The sequence below is a fragment of the Terrapene carolina genome, unplaced genomic scaffold (assembly GCF_002925995.2).
Source record: "Terrapene carolina triunguis isolate 2854851 unplaced genomic scaffold, T_m_triunguis-2.0 Scaffold235, whole genome shotgun sequence".
NCBI classification, from domain to species: Eukaryota; Metazoa; Chordata; order Testudines; family Emydidae; genus Terrapene; species Terrapene triunguis.
Genome location: NW_020664586.1, coordinates 948,761 through 965,434, shown reverse-complemented (window position 1 = coordinate 965,434; position 16,674 = coordinate 948,761). Strand labels below are relative to the sequence as shown.

General features: G+C 50.0%; 1 protein-coding gene across 1 annotated transcript in view; it reads left to right on the top strand.

The window, feature by feature from the left end:
- The window catches only part of BSN (bassoon presynaptic cytomatrix protein), a 380,730-nt gene that overhangs the window by 331,521 nt on the left and 32,535 nt on the right, over positions 1 to 16,674 (top strand). The window contains 1 exon segment of the mRNA XM_024193699.2: positions 4,552 to 11,397. Coding sequence (XP_024049467.2) covers positions 4,552 to 11,397 — 6,846 coding nt within the window.

Sequence of the window (16,674 nt, the reverse complement as noted above, 5' to 3'; positions counted from 1 at the left end):
ATTGGGCTCATTGGTGGGAGCTAGAAGGCTGAGCCATGTGCTTTTCTTGCCACTCGCGGCTTGTCTGCATGGACAGTTTGTAGCAAGCTGGGTACAAAGCTGCCACACAGTAGCCTGCTGCGCACTGACTGTTCTGTGGCCCTGCTGATGTGCACTGACAATTCATTAATGTTCTTTGATCTAGTCCTGTTTCAAAGAGGGCTAGATCAAAGCACATTAACGAACCATTAGTGTACATCAGCAGGGTCCACACACATAGTGTAGACTGCAGAAGGCTAGTGCAGGGAAGATTCACATCCCAGCTTGCCATGAACTAACTGGTCATGTAGATGAGCCCTGAATGGCCTTAAGAATATGTCACTTATAGCTCTTCACAGTCAGGAAATAGGCCAGTAGCCTATCCCCACAGTGACACAGCAAGCGTCTCCTGCCCAGCCTCTGGATCACAGTGCTTACTGGGTATATTACTTCACCTTTCTGAGCCTCTGTCACACTGTCTGGGGTGGCTCACGACTGGAAGTGCCAACCTCTGGGCAGATTGCAGAAAGCAGGGCAGACACCCCAAACTGAGGATATGGTCTAAAATTAGATAGTACCAACCCAGTAATAAATATGTACTTTGAAGCATAAAACAGTCTTACCATGGAGTCACAGACAGTCCCCTTGGGCATTCCAGTCTCTCTTGCCACCCAGGCCAGGTGGACCACATGATCTCAGATCTCACACCAAAGACAATGCTGTAGCCAATCCTATAGTAAACTAACTAAAAATTTATTAACTTAGGAAAAAGAAATGAGAGAGTTAGATACATGTTAAAGCAGGCAACATGTATACACAAATGAGTTACAGCCCATAGTTCCAAAAGATGACAGAATTGTAGCAATTTGTCAGCACTGAATATCTGTTAGGGCTAACCCAGGTTGACCCGGGGGATCTCTGCTTCTGTTTTGTAGCTCCAGCCCTGCGAGAGTCTAAACAGCCAAAGAGATGAACAATTTTCATGTCAAGTATCGGGGTAGCCGTGTTAGTCTGTATCTACAAAAACAACAAGGAGTCTGGTGGCACCTTAGAGACTAACAGATTTATTTGGGCATAAGCTGTCAGCTATCTTTATTTCCTTCTTCCAGAATTCAAGCTGATGGGATGATCCCTTTTGCACGGCCTCTTCAGAGGTGTGCAGGAGTAACTAGCAAAGCCGTTTTATTGTGATGTCCCACAATGGCCCCGTTTAGTTTTGATAGGCCTTCCTGATGGGCAAGTAGTAATAGCTTTCATAGGGATTCAGCCTCTTGCACTAGGTAAAGTTTTTCCTTGTTTGGTGAGTTTCATAGATCAGAACAAACATTTTACAGCTATCCAGCAAACATTAAAGTGTTACAGTATAGCACAGGATAATGATGTTATAAGTAGGATTAATACATGTTGCAACTTATGTGAATTTAATAAAGTCTAAACACTAAACACATTGTTTTAAGTCCAGTCCCACTCTTTTCCATTCTAGCACATAGGTGAGCTGGCCTGGTTTCCAGCAATGAAATTGTCTGTGCTCAGCTCAGGCCTAAAGCCTGGCAAGAGCTGGCAATTTGTCTGCCAGTGTCATAGCCTCCATTACCAAATCTGTCACCAGGGATAGTGGCATGCACTTACCTACCTGAGCGGTGGCTGCCAAGACCTGAAATCCTGGCCGCTATTCAGGGCTTTAACTACAGTAAATATAATTGGCCCCAGTTTACAGCTGGGGAAAGTGAGAGAAGTTCATGATCACTGACTTGCCATGTCCCTTGGGCAAGGCTCTCTGAGCCTCTTTCCCTACCTCTAGAATGGGGTAATTGTAATGATCTAATTAAAATAATAAATAACGTCAAGTGCTTACCTGTCCATCCATCTGTGCATCCAGCCAACATCTTCTACCGTCCCCTGTCACAGCAGTATCCAAATGTCCTCCACAAGTGGAACCGTAAGACTGTCTCTTCCTTTCCCATTGACGTGAGGCTGGCTAATGGTATTTTTTCAGTCAGTGTACCCCAGCAAGCTCAGTGAGCAGGGCTATAGTTAGGATGATGGGAGACAGATCAGCTGAGCATCCCCTGGAAGGATGGCTTTGTGACGTCTGACCTTGTGGCCAACCAGGAGAAGATGGAGGGGGAATACTGAGCAAAACCTAGGAGCTCTTAATGTGAATTACAATTTTCTGTCAGGGGCATACTTTTCCATTGATGGTGAGAGTAGCCATGGACCTCTGTGCTCTGTCACTCCAGGGAGCAGCAGGAGTAGAAACGTATGTGATGGATTGTCACCCCCAGGCTGCAGTCTGGGAGCTGTGGGAACCACTGTGCCCCAACCCCCCAGCTGGGCAGGCCTCTCTCACACTGCTTTTCTGGTGATTCAGCCAACTTCTCCAGGCCCTTTTCACCCAACACAACAGCAAGTGGCACCACACACCCAAGTGAGCCACCTGAGTGCTTTAACTAAGCCACTCAAGGACAGACAGGATACAACAGCCAATTTCCCAGCTCCCCAACCTTGCCCCCTTGCTGGAGCATAAACCCAGAATTATACCATCTTGCACTGCACAGGGGTCTGTACAATGTAAGCTCATTTATATATTCGCTTCCCCCTCAATGTGGGAAAGATACTCAACAGCCTTTGTTCACAGAGATGAGATTTTCCCCAGACACTTTACTCAAAATACACTGGTTAAAATAAAGCATAAAACAAGACTCAGACTCATAGACTTTAAGGTCAGAAGGGACCATTATGGTCATCTAGTCTGACCTCCCGCATGATGCAGGCCACAAAAGCTGACCCACCCACTTTCCCTTATCTCAGCTGTTGAAGTCTCCAGATCGTGATTTAAAGACTTCAAGTCGCAGAGAATCCTCCAGCTTGCGACCCCTGCCCTATGCTGCGGAGGAAGGCGAAAAACCTCCAGGGCCTCTGCCAATCTACCCTGGAGGAAAATTCCTTCCCGACCCCAAATATGGCGATCAGTAGAACCCCGAGCATACAGGCAAGATTCTCCAGCCCGACCTACATTTTACCAGCGATGGCACATTATTGCCTAATTGACTAAAATCACGTTATCCCCTCAAACCATTCCCTCCATAAACTTATCTAGCCTAATCTTGAAGCCAGAGAGGTCTTTCGCCCCCACCGTTTCCCTCGGAAGGCTGTTCCAAAATTTCACCCCTCTGACGGTTAGAAACCTTCGTCTAATTTCAAGCCTAAACTTCCCCACGGCCAGTTTATATCCATTCATTCTCGTGTCCACATTAGTACTGAGCTGAAATAATTCCTCTCCCTCCCTGGTATTTATCCCTTTGATATATTTAAAGAGAGCAATCATATCCCCCCTCAGCCTTCTTTTGGTTAGGCTAAACAAACCGAGCTCCTCGATTTATTAACTACAGAAAGATAGATTTTAAGTGATTATAAGTGATAGCAAACAGATCAAAACAGATTACATAGCAAATAAACAAAAACATAAACTAAGCCTAAACATACTAGATTGTTAATTCAAATTTTATGTATTTCTCTCCCTGACTGATGATACAAACAGTCCACCAAGTTTCCATACACAGGCTAGAAATCCCTTTAGCCTGGGACCAGCACTTCCCCCAGTTCAGTCTTTGTTTCTCGGGTGTTCCAGGAGTTCTCTTGTGTGGGGAGTGAGGCCCCAAGATTATGTCACTCCCCGCCTTATATAGTTTTCCAAATGGCAGGAACTCTTTGTTTCAAGTTAAGTCCCCAGCCCAGTTTGTGGGAAAATACAGGTACCAAAATGGAGTTCAGTGTCATGTGGTCTGGTCACATGCCCTTGCATGCCTTGCTGAGTCATAGCAGCCATTATCCATAGGCTGGCTGAAATGTTCACCGGAAGGCTAAGCTCTTCCATGGTCCATTGTCTTTGTTGATGAGCCATTAGCACTGTCTAGCTTCTTCATTGTTGTACCTGAAAGGCTAGCTGTGGGTGTCACCCACAGTAAGCACATTTGAAATACAGATACATAGTCAATCTTAACTTCAGATACAAAAATGATACATGCACACAAATAGGATAATCATATTCAGCAATTCATAACTTTTCCAATGACACCTCACATGACCCATCTTGGACAAAATGCATCATAATTATGCCATAATCATATCACTATAATGAATATAGGGTGCAGTGTCACAATATACATAAGCCATGCTGGGTCCACAAGAGAGAGGGCTGTGGCTTGCGTTTAGTTCTGCATGCCTTGAGGTCTGGCATCTGGCAGGAGTCCATTGTCTTGCTCAGTTCATCTGAAGGGGCTGTCCCCATGTTCAGGAGCCTGGCCTTAGGTGAGGGGAGAGGGACTAGAACTCAGGACCACCCTGAATCCTGCCATGGGGCTTTGAGGGCACTGCCACCTGCTCCAGGGGTTGTTTCCAGCTTCCCTGCTGTGAATTCTGACACCAGCATGACTCCACATTCCTGCCCATTACACTGCCAGGCTACCAGGAGGTGACATCATTTCCCCTCCTTGGGTCCGTGGTCTAATATCTCTTTTCTCTTCCTTGCAGGAGACAAGCAAGCCTTATCCCCATGACCTGTCCCGCAGCCCCCAAAGCCTGAGTGACACTGGCTACTCATCAGATGGTATCTCCAGCTCCCAGAGTGAGATCACTGGCTTGGTGCAGCAGGAAGAAGAGCAGCTGAATGGCACTGGCCTGGAAGACCAAAGCCCTGCCAGTCCTTCTGAACTTACCAAACTGGAGAGCAGTGTGCGCCCCTTGCTGGAGTCAAAGGGCATTTCCCAAGAGCAGAGCAACAGAGGGAAAATGTATCATGAGTTACGGGAAGAGCAGCGACAGAGGCAGAGGCCTCGGTCCCTTTCTATCACCCCCGAAGCCTTTGATTCTGATGAGGAGCTGGAAGACATCATGGAAGAAGATGAAGACTCTCTGGAATGGGAGAACCAGAGGGATCAAAGAGAGAGTGTGGAGTCGTCTGACGACTTTGGCAGCAAGCTGCGCCATGACTATGTGGAGGACAGCAGCGAAGGGGGGGTCTCCCCACTGCCCAGCAGGCCGAAAGGCAGGGAGACAGAGAAGACTGATGAGGAGTTCATGAGGAGGCAGATCCTGGAGATGAGTGCCGAAGAGGACAATCTGGAGGAGGAGGAAGAGTACAGTCACGTGAAATACAGTGTAACAAAAAGCGGGCACAAGCCTGATCTGGAGAAAAGTAAAGAGCCAACCTCATCCAAGAGGCGCCTGCCTCACGTCTCCACTGGTATGTATGAGGAGGAGAGGAAAGAGCTGGAAGCTATCGAGGGGGAGGATGTGACCACATCCCAGGGGGGACTGCGGCGCTTCAAAACCATTGAGTTAAATAGCACGAGCAACTACAGCAGGGACATGGAGCTTAGCCAGGATGGAGACATTAGCCTGGACAGAGAGCCAGAGCTGGAGATGGAAAGTCTGACGGGCTCCCCAGAGGAACGGTCAAGGGGGGAATATTCCTCCACCTTGCCAGCAACTACACCCAGCTACACATCGGGTACCTCCCCTACATCCCTCTCGTCTCTGGAGGAGGACAGCGACAGCAGTCCTAGCCGGCGGCAGCGACTGGAAGAGGTGAAGCAACAGCGCAAAGCTCGGCATCGCTCCCATGGTCCTTTGCTGCCAACCATAGAGGATTCGTCAGAGGAGGACGAACTGCGTGAGGAAGAGGAGCTCTTGCGGGAGCAGGAGAAGATGCGAGAGGTGGAGCAGCAGCGCATCCGAAGCACCGCACGCAAAACTAAACGGGACAAAGAAGAACTGAGGGCGCAGAGGAGGAGAGAGAGATCCAAAACCCCACCCAGTAACTTGTCTCCCATTGAAGATGCTTCGCCCACTGAGGAGTTGCGCCAGGCAGCAGAGATGGAAGAGCTGCACAGGTCCTCCTGCTCAGAGTACTCGCCCTCCATCGATTCAGAGGCAGAGGGCTTTGATGTCATAGCCTCCAAGCTCTACAAGTCTGGCAGTGAGTACAACCTGCCAACTTTCATGTCCCTCTACTCCCCAACAGAAAAAACAAACAGCAGCTCCCATTACCACTCCAGTAAGCCCCTGAAAAGTGCAGAAGAAGCCTATGAAGAGATGATGAGGAAGGCTGAACTGTTCCAAAAGCAACAAGTCCAACAGTCCCAGCAAAGCGCCTACAGCAATGCCTACCAACAGGTAGGGTACCACAGTGCAGAAGGCCAGAGCAGTTTTGAATACCAGTACATAGATGAGTACAGCTACGATAATGGGCATCTGGACTCCTGTCCATCTGACTTCCAGCATGAACTTTCAGAGCCAGGAGCAGTGTATGAGGAAATCTTGCAGACATCACAGAGCATTTCCAGGATGCACCAGTCCTCCTCGTTTGATCTGGCCCTAGAAGAGGAGAAAAAGAAGAAAGGGAGAGAAGAAACATATCAGGAAAAGCAGTTTCTGAATGCTGAGAGCACTTATGCTGATATGATGAAGCAAAACAGCGGTCCACTCACACCAGGAACAAGCCCCACCCAGTTATCGGCTCCTGTCTCGTTTTCCTCCTCCGAAGGCAGCACAGGCAGGGTAATTCCTGATGTTCGAGTCACTCAGCATTTTGCAAAAGAGGGGCATGATCACCCAAAGCTTCACAGCTCACCGACAGCACCCAGCTCAGCTCCCAAGGTTATGACAGCTCCCTATACTTACAGCAGAGGTTCCAGCACAGTCACAACTGTTGTTTCCAGCCCAGCAAGTGCTCCACAAATCTACAGTTCTCCATCTCTGAGTGGCTCAGATGTAACACCTATATTGGCCCCTAGCAGAAGCTACAGTCAGATGAAGGGCACCATGAATTATAGCTCTCAGACAGAGGACGGCTCCAGGAGCCAGAGTGCTGCTGAGCTCAGTGGAGCATTATCAAGAGAGAAGCTCCAAAGTAAGAGTGAGATCAAGACCAATGTCCCTGTGTCATCTAAAATGTGTTCCTACTTCCAAAGCTCCAGCCCCCCGCTTTCCCCGATGTCTCCTCAAAGTTCCGCTCATTCTGCTCCAAAAGCAGGGCAGCCATCCAGTAAGGCAACTGCAGAGTTTTCCACTCAAACGCAAAGCACAGTTTTCTCCTATGATATCCCCACTACCACTAGTGCATCAACGTCCTCTCCAATGGTTGCTCAAGAGACCCAGACTCCCCATCATGCGAGCTCTCCTCGCCTTGCTAGGCAGCAGTCATCACAAGAAGCTCCATTTATCGTCATCACATTAGCATCAGATGCATCTAGCCAAACCAAGCTAACAAGCATGTGCTCCTCCACCTCCCCAGCCTCCTCTCCCACCCGACTGAGCCGCCAGCAGACAATGCATAGCTACAGTCAGACAGCAGTCAGCACAGCACAGCTTCAGCAGGAGCAGCTGCAGTCCACTTATGCCAAGACACAGTCAATGATAGAAAGAGCCTCTGCTGCCAGCGCCATGCTTCAGAAAGGGCATGCCACTTCTGCTGCTGACAGCACTGCTGGTGTGTACAGCTGGGGGCCCCTGCCTGCAGAAAACATCTCCTTGTGTAGAATATCATCAATCCCTGGCACGTCCAGGGTAGAACCTGGACCCAAGCCACCAACCACTAATGCTGTGGACTTACGGACTGCTATAAAGTCAGCCCCAATCATCATAACAGACCAAGGCATGGATCTCACTTCCCTAGCTACGGAGAGCAGAAAATATTGCCTCACTCTGGAACAGACCCCAAGTAGGCAATCCACAACCGTCCAACCCTTAATCATTAACCTCAATGCTCAAGAACAACCCCATGCTATTATAGGCACAACCACTACAGTCAGCATAACTGTTGCCTCTTCCATGCTCGTGTCACAACCCAAGCAGCCTGTGGTCTATGGAGATCCTTTCCAGAACAGGATGGACTTTGGGCAAGGGGCAGGAAGTCCAGTCTGTCTGACTCATGTTAAGCAGGTAGAGCAAGCAGTTCAGACTGGCACCTTCCGAGGGACCATGAGCAGCAGTGACATTTCTGCACCAAGCGCAAAGCCAGAAGCGGCTAGTCCTCAGCAAACCAAATTTGCAAGATATAATTTGCCTAACCAGATGATGTCCTTGGTGAAGAAAGATGTGCTAATCACTCAGACTAGCAGTGTCCAGAGCGCTGTTAGTATCAGCACCAGTCCAAGGCCAGTTCTTCAGGACCAAAGCACAGACCTCTATAGAGGGGTGCCAGTGGGACTGAAAACCCAGAGTCCTTCAATCAACCTGGGAGGCAAAAAGTCCCAAGCCATGATGGTGCAGATGAATGAGATAGCAGCAGGCCCAGTAACAAAGCTGATCAAAGAACCACCACCAGCCAGTGCATTGGATCTCACTGGAATAAAGCCTGAAAGCCAGGTGGCATGCTGTGATGTAGTGTACAAATTCCCCTTCAGCAGCAGCTGCACAGGTACCTTCAACCCCTCCCCCAAGATCCCAGAGAAGAACGTTGGGGATGCTGCTCAAACTGGCAAACCAAGCATCCAGTACTATGGAAACAGAGAGCCAGACCTGCCGGAGACGTATCCCTACAGAGAGCAAACAGGCCCAGCTCCCAGCCTGTACGAGGAGCACCGGTTCTACCCACAAGGCCTGTTTGGGAGACTGTATTCATCCATGTCAGATACAAATCTGTCGGAAATTGGTCTGAACTATTACCCCCCAAAGGGGGAGCAGCCCTTCCACTCCCCTGCAGGAGACTCTGCTGTGGATTTGACCACAATGAAACATTCCTACAGCATCAACTTCACTGAGGGGGGCTACCTGGGTCAGGGAATGCAGTACGGCTCGTTCTCTGACCTCCGGCAGCCCACAGACTTGTTAAGCCACCCTCTCCCAATGAGACGGTACAGCTCAGCCTCCAATATCTACTCCGATTACAAGTACTCACCTAGAGGAGACCTGGCAAATTTCCAGGAATCCAGTCTGGCCCAGTACAGTGCCACCACAGCTCGGGAAATCAGCCGCATGTGCGCAGCACTCAATTCCATGGACCAGTATGGGGCTAGGCACTCAAACAGCCCTGACTTCCTGCAGTATGGGCCAGCAGGAGGCAGTGGTGTCTCAGCACCACAAGGTATTTCTGCCATCAAACCAAACATGATGTACAATCCCAACTTCCCGGAGACACGCCAGGGCTTTGGGAACCTAGCACAGTACAGTCTCTCTGGTGCCCGGCTGGGAGCTGTCAGGCAGATCTTCCCTTCCACAGCCACGGTGCGGGCTGCAGATGGCATGATTTATTCCACAATAAATACTCCCATAGCATCCACCCTTCCTATCACCACCCAGCCAGCTTCTGTGCTGCGGCCAATGCTCCGAGGTTTATATCGACCCTACACCCCAGGCAATATCACAGCGGTCCCTCTGGCCAGCCTGACCAGAGTGCCTCTAGTTACCCCGAGGGTTCCCCTTGCTACCCAAGGCCTGTATCGTTATTCAGCTCCTAGCAGGTTCCCGTCTGTTTCTACAACATCAGTGATGGAAATGCCCATGTACTTGGGGAAGCCTGTTAGCACCACTGCAGCCAGCACTGCTGCAAGCAATATTAGCCCAGTGTCTGCTGCCAAAGCACCAGCTCCTACTGCAGTGAACCTGCAAAGACCTGAGCAGACAGGAGCTGGTGCTCGAGAGGAGGTGCCCGTGGCAGCTGCTGGCATGCAGAGTGCCTCGAAAGAGACTAGTCAGCCTCAGCAGCAGCCACCACCGCCAGTCCAAACCCAGCAGGCCGAGGTATCCCAGGCCAGCGTCCCCAGCAAAGGCAGCACAGAGCGAGAGGAGAAGGAAGAGGAGCGCCAGAGAAAGCAGCAGGAGCACATCCTCCAGATTGAGAGGGAGAGAGTGGAGCTGGAGAAACTGAGGCAGCTGAGGCTGCACGAGGAGCTGGAGAGGGAGCGTGTGGAGCTTCAGCGGCACAGAGAGAAGGAGCAGATGCTGGTGCACAGGGAGATCCAGGAGCTGCAGTCCATAAAGCACCAGGTCCTGCAGCAGCAGCAAGAAGAGCGCCAGGCCCAGTTTGCCCTGCAGAGAGAGCAGCTGGCACAGCAACGCCTGCAGCTGGAGCAGATTCAGCAGCTGCAGCAACAGCTGCAACAGCAGCTAGAGGAGCAGAAGAGGCAGAAAAGCACCTTCCCCCCTGTGTGTGACCCCACAGGAAGGATCCCTCCCCAGGCCGTGTCCGAGATAGCCATGGAAATGCAAAGGACCCTGGCCCAAAATGGACAGTACTGGCCCCCCCTGAACCAGCCCTTCATGGCTCCTGCAGCCCCAGGGCAGGAAGGGCCAGCACCGTCCCGCTACCCCGGGCTCCAGCGCCCACTCACCAACTCTGCCTCTGAAATGTCCCTGCAGCCCGAGGAGCAGTGGGAAGCTAGCCGGGGGATAAAGAAGAGGAACTCCATGCCGCGCCTGCGGGACGCCTATGACAAAGAGACCCCCCACGAGCCCTACGTGGTGAAGAAGATCACGGACAGCAGCGTGCAGACTGATGAGGAGGACAGTGAGGAGCGCTACTTCCTGTCCCGGCGCCGCCGCTCCCGGCGCAGCACTGACTGCAGTGTGCAGACTGACGAGGAGGACAATGCTGAGTGGGAGCAGCCGGTGCGTCGTCGGCGATCCCGTTTCTCCCGGCACTCAGACTCCAGTGCTGAGAGCAAGCAAGACTCCTCCTCCAAAGGCATGGCCAGCATAGGCATCCAGACCAGCAGTGACTGCTCTGTACAGACTGAGCCTGACCAGCTGCCCCGCGTGTCGCCCTCCATCCACATTACCACCCCTGACCCCAAGGTGGAGATAGTGAAGTATATCTCTGCGCCAGAGAAGACCCAGCGAGGGGAGAGCCTGGCCTGCCAGACTGAGCTGGAAGCACAGCTGCAGCCAGGTGTCATGGTCCCCCAGCTCACTGTGCCTACAACCATAATGCCCTACTCCTCCAACCTCCAGCTGGTAAGCACAGGCCCCCTGGACCCACGTGCCATCCGGCAGCAGACCCTTGGCAAGTTTGAGAAGAAGAAGCCCGATCCTCTGGAAATCGGGTACCAGTCCCATTTGCCCACAGAGTCCCTTTCTCAGCTAGTGACTTGCCAACCCCCCAAATCTCCCCAGGTACTCTACTCCCCCGTCTCTCCTCTTTCGCCCCATCGGCTGTTGGAGTCCTCCTTCACTACCACTGAAAGACTTAACAAGGCCCACGTGACACCACAGAAGCACTTTACAGCTGAATCTATCCAGCGCCAGCAGACCCTGCCTCGCCCCATCAAAACCATGCAGAGATCCTTCTCTGACCCCAAGCCCACCAGCCCAACCTCAGAGGAGTCTGGGAAGGACAGGTTCTCCATATACCAGCACCCTTTACTCCAAGGCAGCCAGGTAAGAGAGATGCTTGCGTGACTTGTGAGCTGGAGCTGCACATGCGGCTGTGCATTCCCAGTAATATTTCATCCAGCACCTACAGCTGTCTCACTGCAGTGTCAGTGTGTTGGAGAGCTGCAGCAGAAAGGGAGAGCAGACCTTCAGCTCCGAGAGCAGGCTGCTTTTCCATCGCTCAGATGAGTCATGAGTGAGACTGTCTGACTGTACCCTTGTACTCAGTGCGATCTGGCCCCACTAGCAGGTATGGGTGTGTTAGAAAAGAGGCAGCATTCCCCCCAGGGTTAGCCTTGGGGTGGTTGTATCCAGCAGATGGGCCCAGGTCCTGGGTGTTGAAGCCCTGCCCTCCGTTCAGCATGCGTGCCCACACTGTCTAGTGGTTCCCCTTTGAGAGCCTGAGGGAGCTTCTGCTGGGCCTTCGCACCTGCTCCGGGGAACATTATTACACCTGTCTGAAGCAGGGAACAAAGCTGCTTCATTAGCAGCTACTGACCCAGTATGCTCCCCCCACGCAGCCATCTCCTGCAGATACATGGAGGCAGTTGCCTGCTGCTTCCTGCTGGGGCTGCACAAGCCAGGGAGGGGCCTGTGTCAGGGCAATAGCAGGGAGCCCAGAGGGCCTCCATTCCCACCCTCACTGCCCCATGTAGAGGGCTTGGAGGCAGTGGGGAGGGAAGGGAAAGAGCAGGGCTGAAGTGGTCTCACCTGAATGCTTTGAAGACACCCCCTCCCTTTAAGGAACAGAGTTAGTTTTCACAAGTACAACAGGAAAAACATTTTGCAACAGTGGGACCTGGATTGGGGTACTCTCGGTCACCCTCTCTCCATTCCCCAGAGGTCAGCTGTATGGTTCCCTCTTAAAACCTGAGCCACAGGTGAGGTGCCTGGGAGTGCAGATGCAGATCCAGCAAATTTCTCCTGGGCAAACTCTTCCCTGTAATAAGGGGGAAGACACTCCTGTACTCCCTTCTCTGGGCCCCGCTCTAAGGCACACACCCCTGTGTGTGCACCTTAGAGCAGAATCGGTCGCCTGTTCCGCTGTGGGCTCACAGCTAACAGCTAGAACAGATCTTTCACTGGTAAATATTGTACCCTCCTCCCTCTTTGACTTGGGTTTGCCTCCAGTTACAGAGCCTATGGAATCCTTAACCACTGCAGTGGTTCCCAGGATTCTACCCCATTTCTCTGGGCTTTCTTCTAGGACACATTTTCCTATGCATTCTATAGTGAGTTTGGTTCCTTGTTTAACTGCCACTTCCTGGCAGCCAGCAACCTGGACAGACTCCCTACCATCAGGCAAAACACCCTAGAGAAAAGCCTGTCTGCAGCCTCTGGGTAAGATCTGGCCTCAACCACACCCACCCTTGTCAGCAGAAAGTGTTCCACTGCTGTAGAGGAATTAAAGAGACACTCTCCCATTTCCCCAGCAGTTTCTGTGACTTCACTTTTTCCCTCTGGGGCTTCAGCACAAGAGTCATGCTTACCACTGACAGACCCCAGACAGCCCTAGTCACATTAAAAAAGTCATTTCCAAGAAGAATTTGTGTAGGATTCTGAGAGACCTCAGCGACACTTGATTTGGCTTGCAAATCCTCAGTTTCCATGTGCATTTTAACCAAAGGCACAAGGATTTTGTGACCACCTACTAACAAAAGCTCTGCCATCTGTCCTGGCAGTATGTCTTTCTCCTGAACCAGGTCTCTCCTGACCACAGAAATTTCTGCACCCGCATCTCTCCATGCAGGGAGTTCTCTGCCATTTACTTTGATAGCCTTTAGGTGCTTTTTGCCTGGCTGTGCAGTGGCAACCTTTACAAATCCTGTATAAGTAGCAACTGCCTGAGGTGTCCCACTGCTCTGGATAGCAGCATTTCCATGAGTTTCCTGCTGCCTGTTCCCACTCAGCACAGGGCATTTATTCCTCAGGTGCTCAGTGGAATTACAATGATAGCACCTCCTGGGCTCTTCTGCTTTTACAGGAGATTTGGGATGAGGACTGGAGGAGTGAACTTGTGGAGGTGAGTGTCCAGCCTTCCATCCACCCTCTGTCTTCACAGGGGTAAAACGGGGACCTTGCTTCTCACCAAACTTTAACCCCTCTGCCTGTGATTTATTCCTACTAGGTTCTTGGGATTGCTCAAATTTATCTGCAAAAACTGCAAGTTCATCGACCGTCTCTACCTTTTTATCCCATAAACACTGTTTTACATGATCACTAGACATATTCAGGAACTATTCCTGAGCAACCAAATCACACATTCCTTCAAAGCTAGTAATACCTTTTCCCCTCACCCACTTATCCAGTAGATCTCTCATTTGGTTCACATGAGCCACATTACTTAATCCAGCCCCTCTCTTAAGGCTTCTACATTTTACTCTAGAAGTTTCAGGTGTAATCTGAAACTGTTTCAAAACCAAGTCCTTAAATTTACTATAGCTGGCATTGGCATCTGATTGAATATATCCAGAGCTCTCCCAGTCAATTTTGCAACCGAAGTGGTCATCTTCTGATCCTCAGGAATCACATGGAGCATACACAGTCTCTCAAAGGTGATGAAATATTCAGCAATGTCACCAGATTCCTTGTATGCTGGACACAACTGCTCCCACTTGTGAATTTTTGGAGAGGTGGAGCCCCCTGGTGGGGGGTTCTGTCTCCTCCACTCCATTACAGCCAGTTCATGCTTCATTTCTTTGTCTCTCAGTTCCATGGCTTGCTTCTGGGCCTCAATTTCTTCGTCTTTCAACTCCCGGGCTTGCTTCTGGATCTCCATGGCTCTCTCATGGTCAGCTTTCTGTCTGGCTGCTTCTGCCTCAATTTCCATGTATTTAAATTCCATCTCTCTCTTATGTTCTCTCTCCCTCTCATCTGCCTGGATCCTGCAGAGCTCCATCTTTTTGGTAGCTTCACTTTCACTCATTTTTTTGTTTTTCCTGTCCCTACTTCTCTTGCCCAAAATAAGCAAACAGAAAATAACAAACCAGTACCCACTTTGTCTGTTCTCTAGCCACCACACTTAAACTCACTCAAAATCACCACCAGTGTTTCAGGGTAATAAGTTGTGCACACTATCCTGCTTGACTATGCCACTGTGACAGGTTGGACCCCTTAGGATGCCACCTGATGTGCTGAGATACCGCTGAGCCCACCAGTTATGTCTCGCTGAGCCAGGCTATTAAGCCTCCTCCAGAAAACTCACAGGCAGGGCCACACCCAACTGCAAAACAAAACAGACACTGAGATTAGTTCTGGAAAGGCTCAGTTTAAGGGACTTGCCCCAGCACTCAGGTGTCCACCTCCCTTGGAGTGCAGATCCAAAGGTATATTATGAAATCCGCCTCCTTTCTCAATGTGGAGGAAGGTATGCACAGCCTCTTATCCCCACCCCCATTATGAATTGCATAAACTGGGTTATATTGTAAACAAGAAATAAGTTAACTACAAAAGGTGGATTTTAAGTGGTTAAAGAGATAGCAAACAGAACAAAGCAGATAACTAAGCAAATAAAACCAAACACACAAACTAAGCTTGTTTCACTAAAGAAATTGGTTACAAATAGTAATTTCTCACCCTAGATATTGTTGCAGGCAGATTACAGAAAGTCTGGAAAGGCAGCTGCACTGGTCTCCAGATTGAGACCTCAGGTATTATTACTCACAAGTTAGATGCCCTTCCAGCTTGGGCTTAACCCTTCTCACTCCAGTTCAGTTCTTGCTTCCAGGTGTTTCCCAGTGTCTCCTGGGGGAGGAGGGGGCAGAGGAGAACCACAATGATGTCACTCCACTGCCTTATATAGCTCTTGTGTAAGGTGGGAACCCTTTGTCTCCCAGTGGAAGAACACTGGCATTCCAAGGGGTGGGTCCAGTACCAGGTGACTCAGACCCATGTCTCTGCAGGGCTGTGGCAGCCATTACTCGTAGGCTGTCTGGAGGGTCAGGTGAGTATTACTTCATCGTAGTCCCAAACTGACCAAGGGAAGTGGGGTGACTCACTCGAGAGTCCAACAGATCCTTTGTTACTGCTGAGGCCAGTGTCCTTTGTTCCTGTGAGGCTGGCCTGGGTTTGTCCCATACATGCCCTGATGAGGTGTGAACTGCTCCTCTGTTCCTGGAGAGTTTTTCATGGGCTTGTTTTAAGCCATGAGGACACATTTTCAGCCTCATAACTATATACATGAAATTACAACCTATAACATTACTATAATAACAATGATCAGTGCATCATGAACCTTCTGAAGACACCCAACATGGCAAACTTTGCATTGGATATCACACAATCATATTATAAGAATGAACATGAGGGTGCAGGGTGTTCCCCCGAGATACAGAGTGTCACATCTGCCCCCTTAGTTTCCTTCAAGAGGGTTAGTCACTGACTGTCTCGATGGCAGTTTGTGTCATAGTTCTCTTTGCATCCAGCTATCAAGGCCATGAGGCGGTGTGCCTCAGTTTCCCCTTCCACACAACAGATCATGTTTACTATGGCCTCTCTGTTGTGATAGGCTTTCAGCCTGTTCACATGCACAAGTTGTGGGACAGCATCATCAAGGGGCTTTCTAACTTGATACGTGTCCTCATTTGCCACTTCTGTTACCTCGAAGGGTCCCTCCCAAGAGTTTTGCATTTTATACTTTTTTGCAGGGCTTAATACCATTATCAAATCCCCTATTTCAAAAGTGTGCTTACAATATTCTTATCATACCACACCTTTTGCCTGGATTGACTGTCTTGGAGATTGGTTTGAATGATTTCCATCATGTCTTTTCTAAACCTCTGAACATATTCAGTTACCAGTTCTTCTTTTACCTCAGTGTTTCCCTCCCAGGAATCTTTAATGAAATCGAGGGGTCCCCTCACTTTTCTTCCATACAAAAGATAAAATGGGGAAAAAACTGTGGATTCTTGGGGTACCTCCCTGTAAGCATACAACAGAAATGGTAATAACTCATCCCAGTTTTGGCCCCTCTTCTGAGTGTATATCCCTAGCATGGATTTTAGAGTCCCATTGAACCTTTCTACTAAACCATTGGCCTGTGGGTGATATGGGACAATTTTAAGTTATTTTGTCCCACACAACTTCCACAGTTCGTTGAAAATTTGTGACATGAAATTTGACCCTCGATCAGATAAAATTTCTTTAGGGAAACCCACTCTGCTGAATATAGTGAGAAGGGCCTTCACCAGTGTCTCGGCTTCAATATTAGACAGAGCAACTGCCTCAGGATACCTGGTGGCAAAATCAGGGCCGGCTCTGGCTTTTTTGCCACCCCAGGCAAAA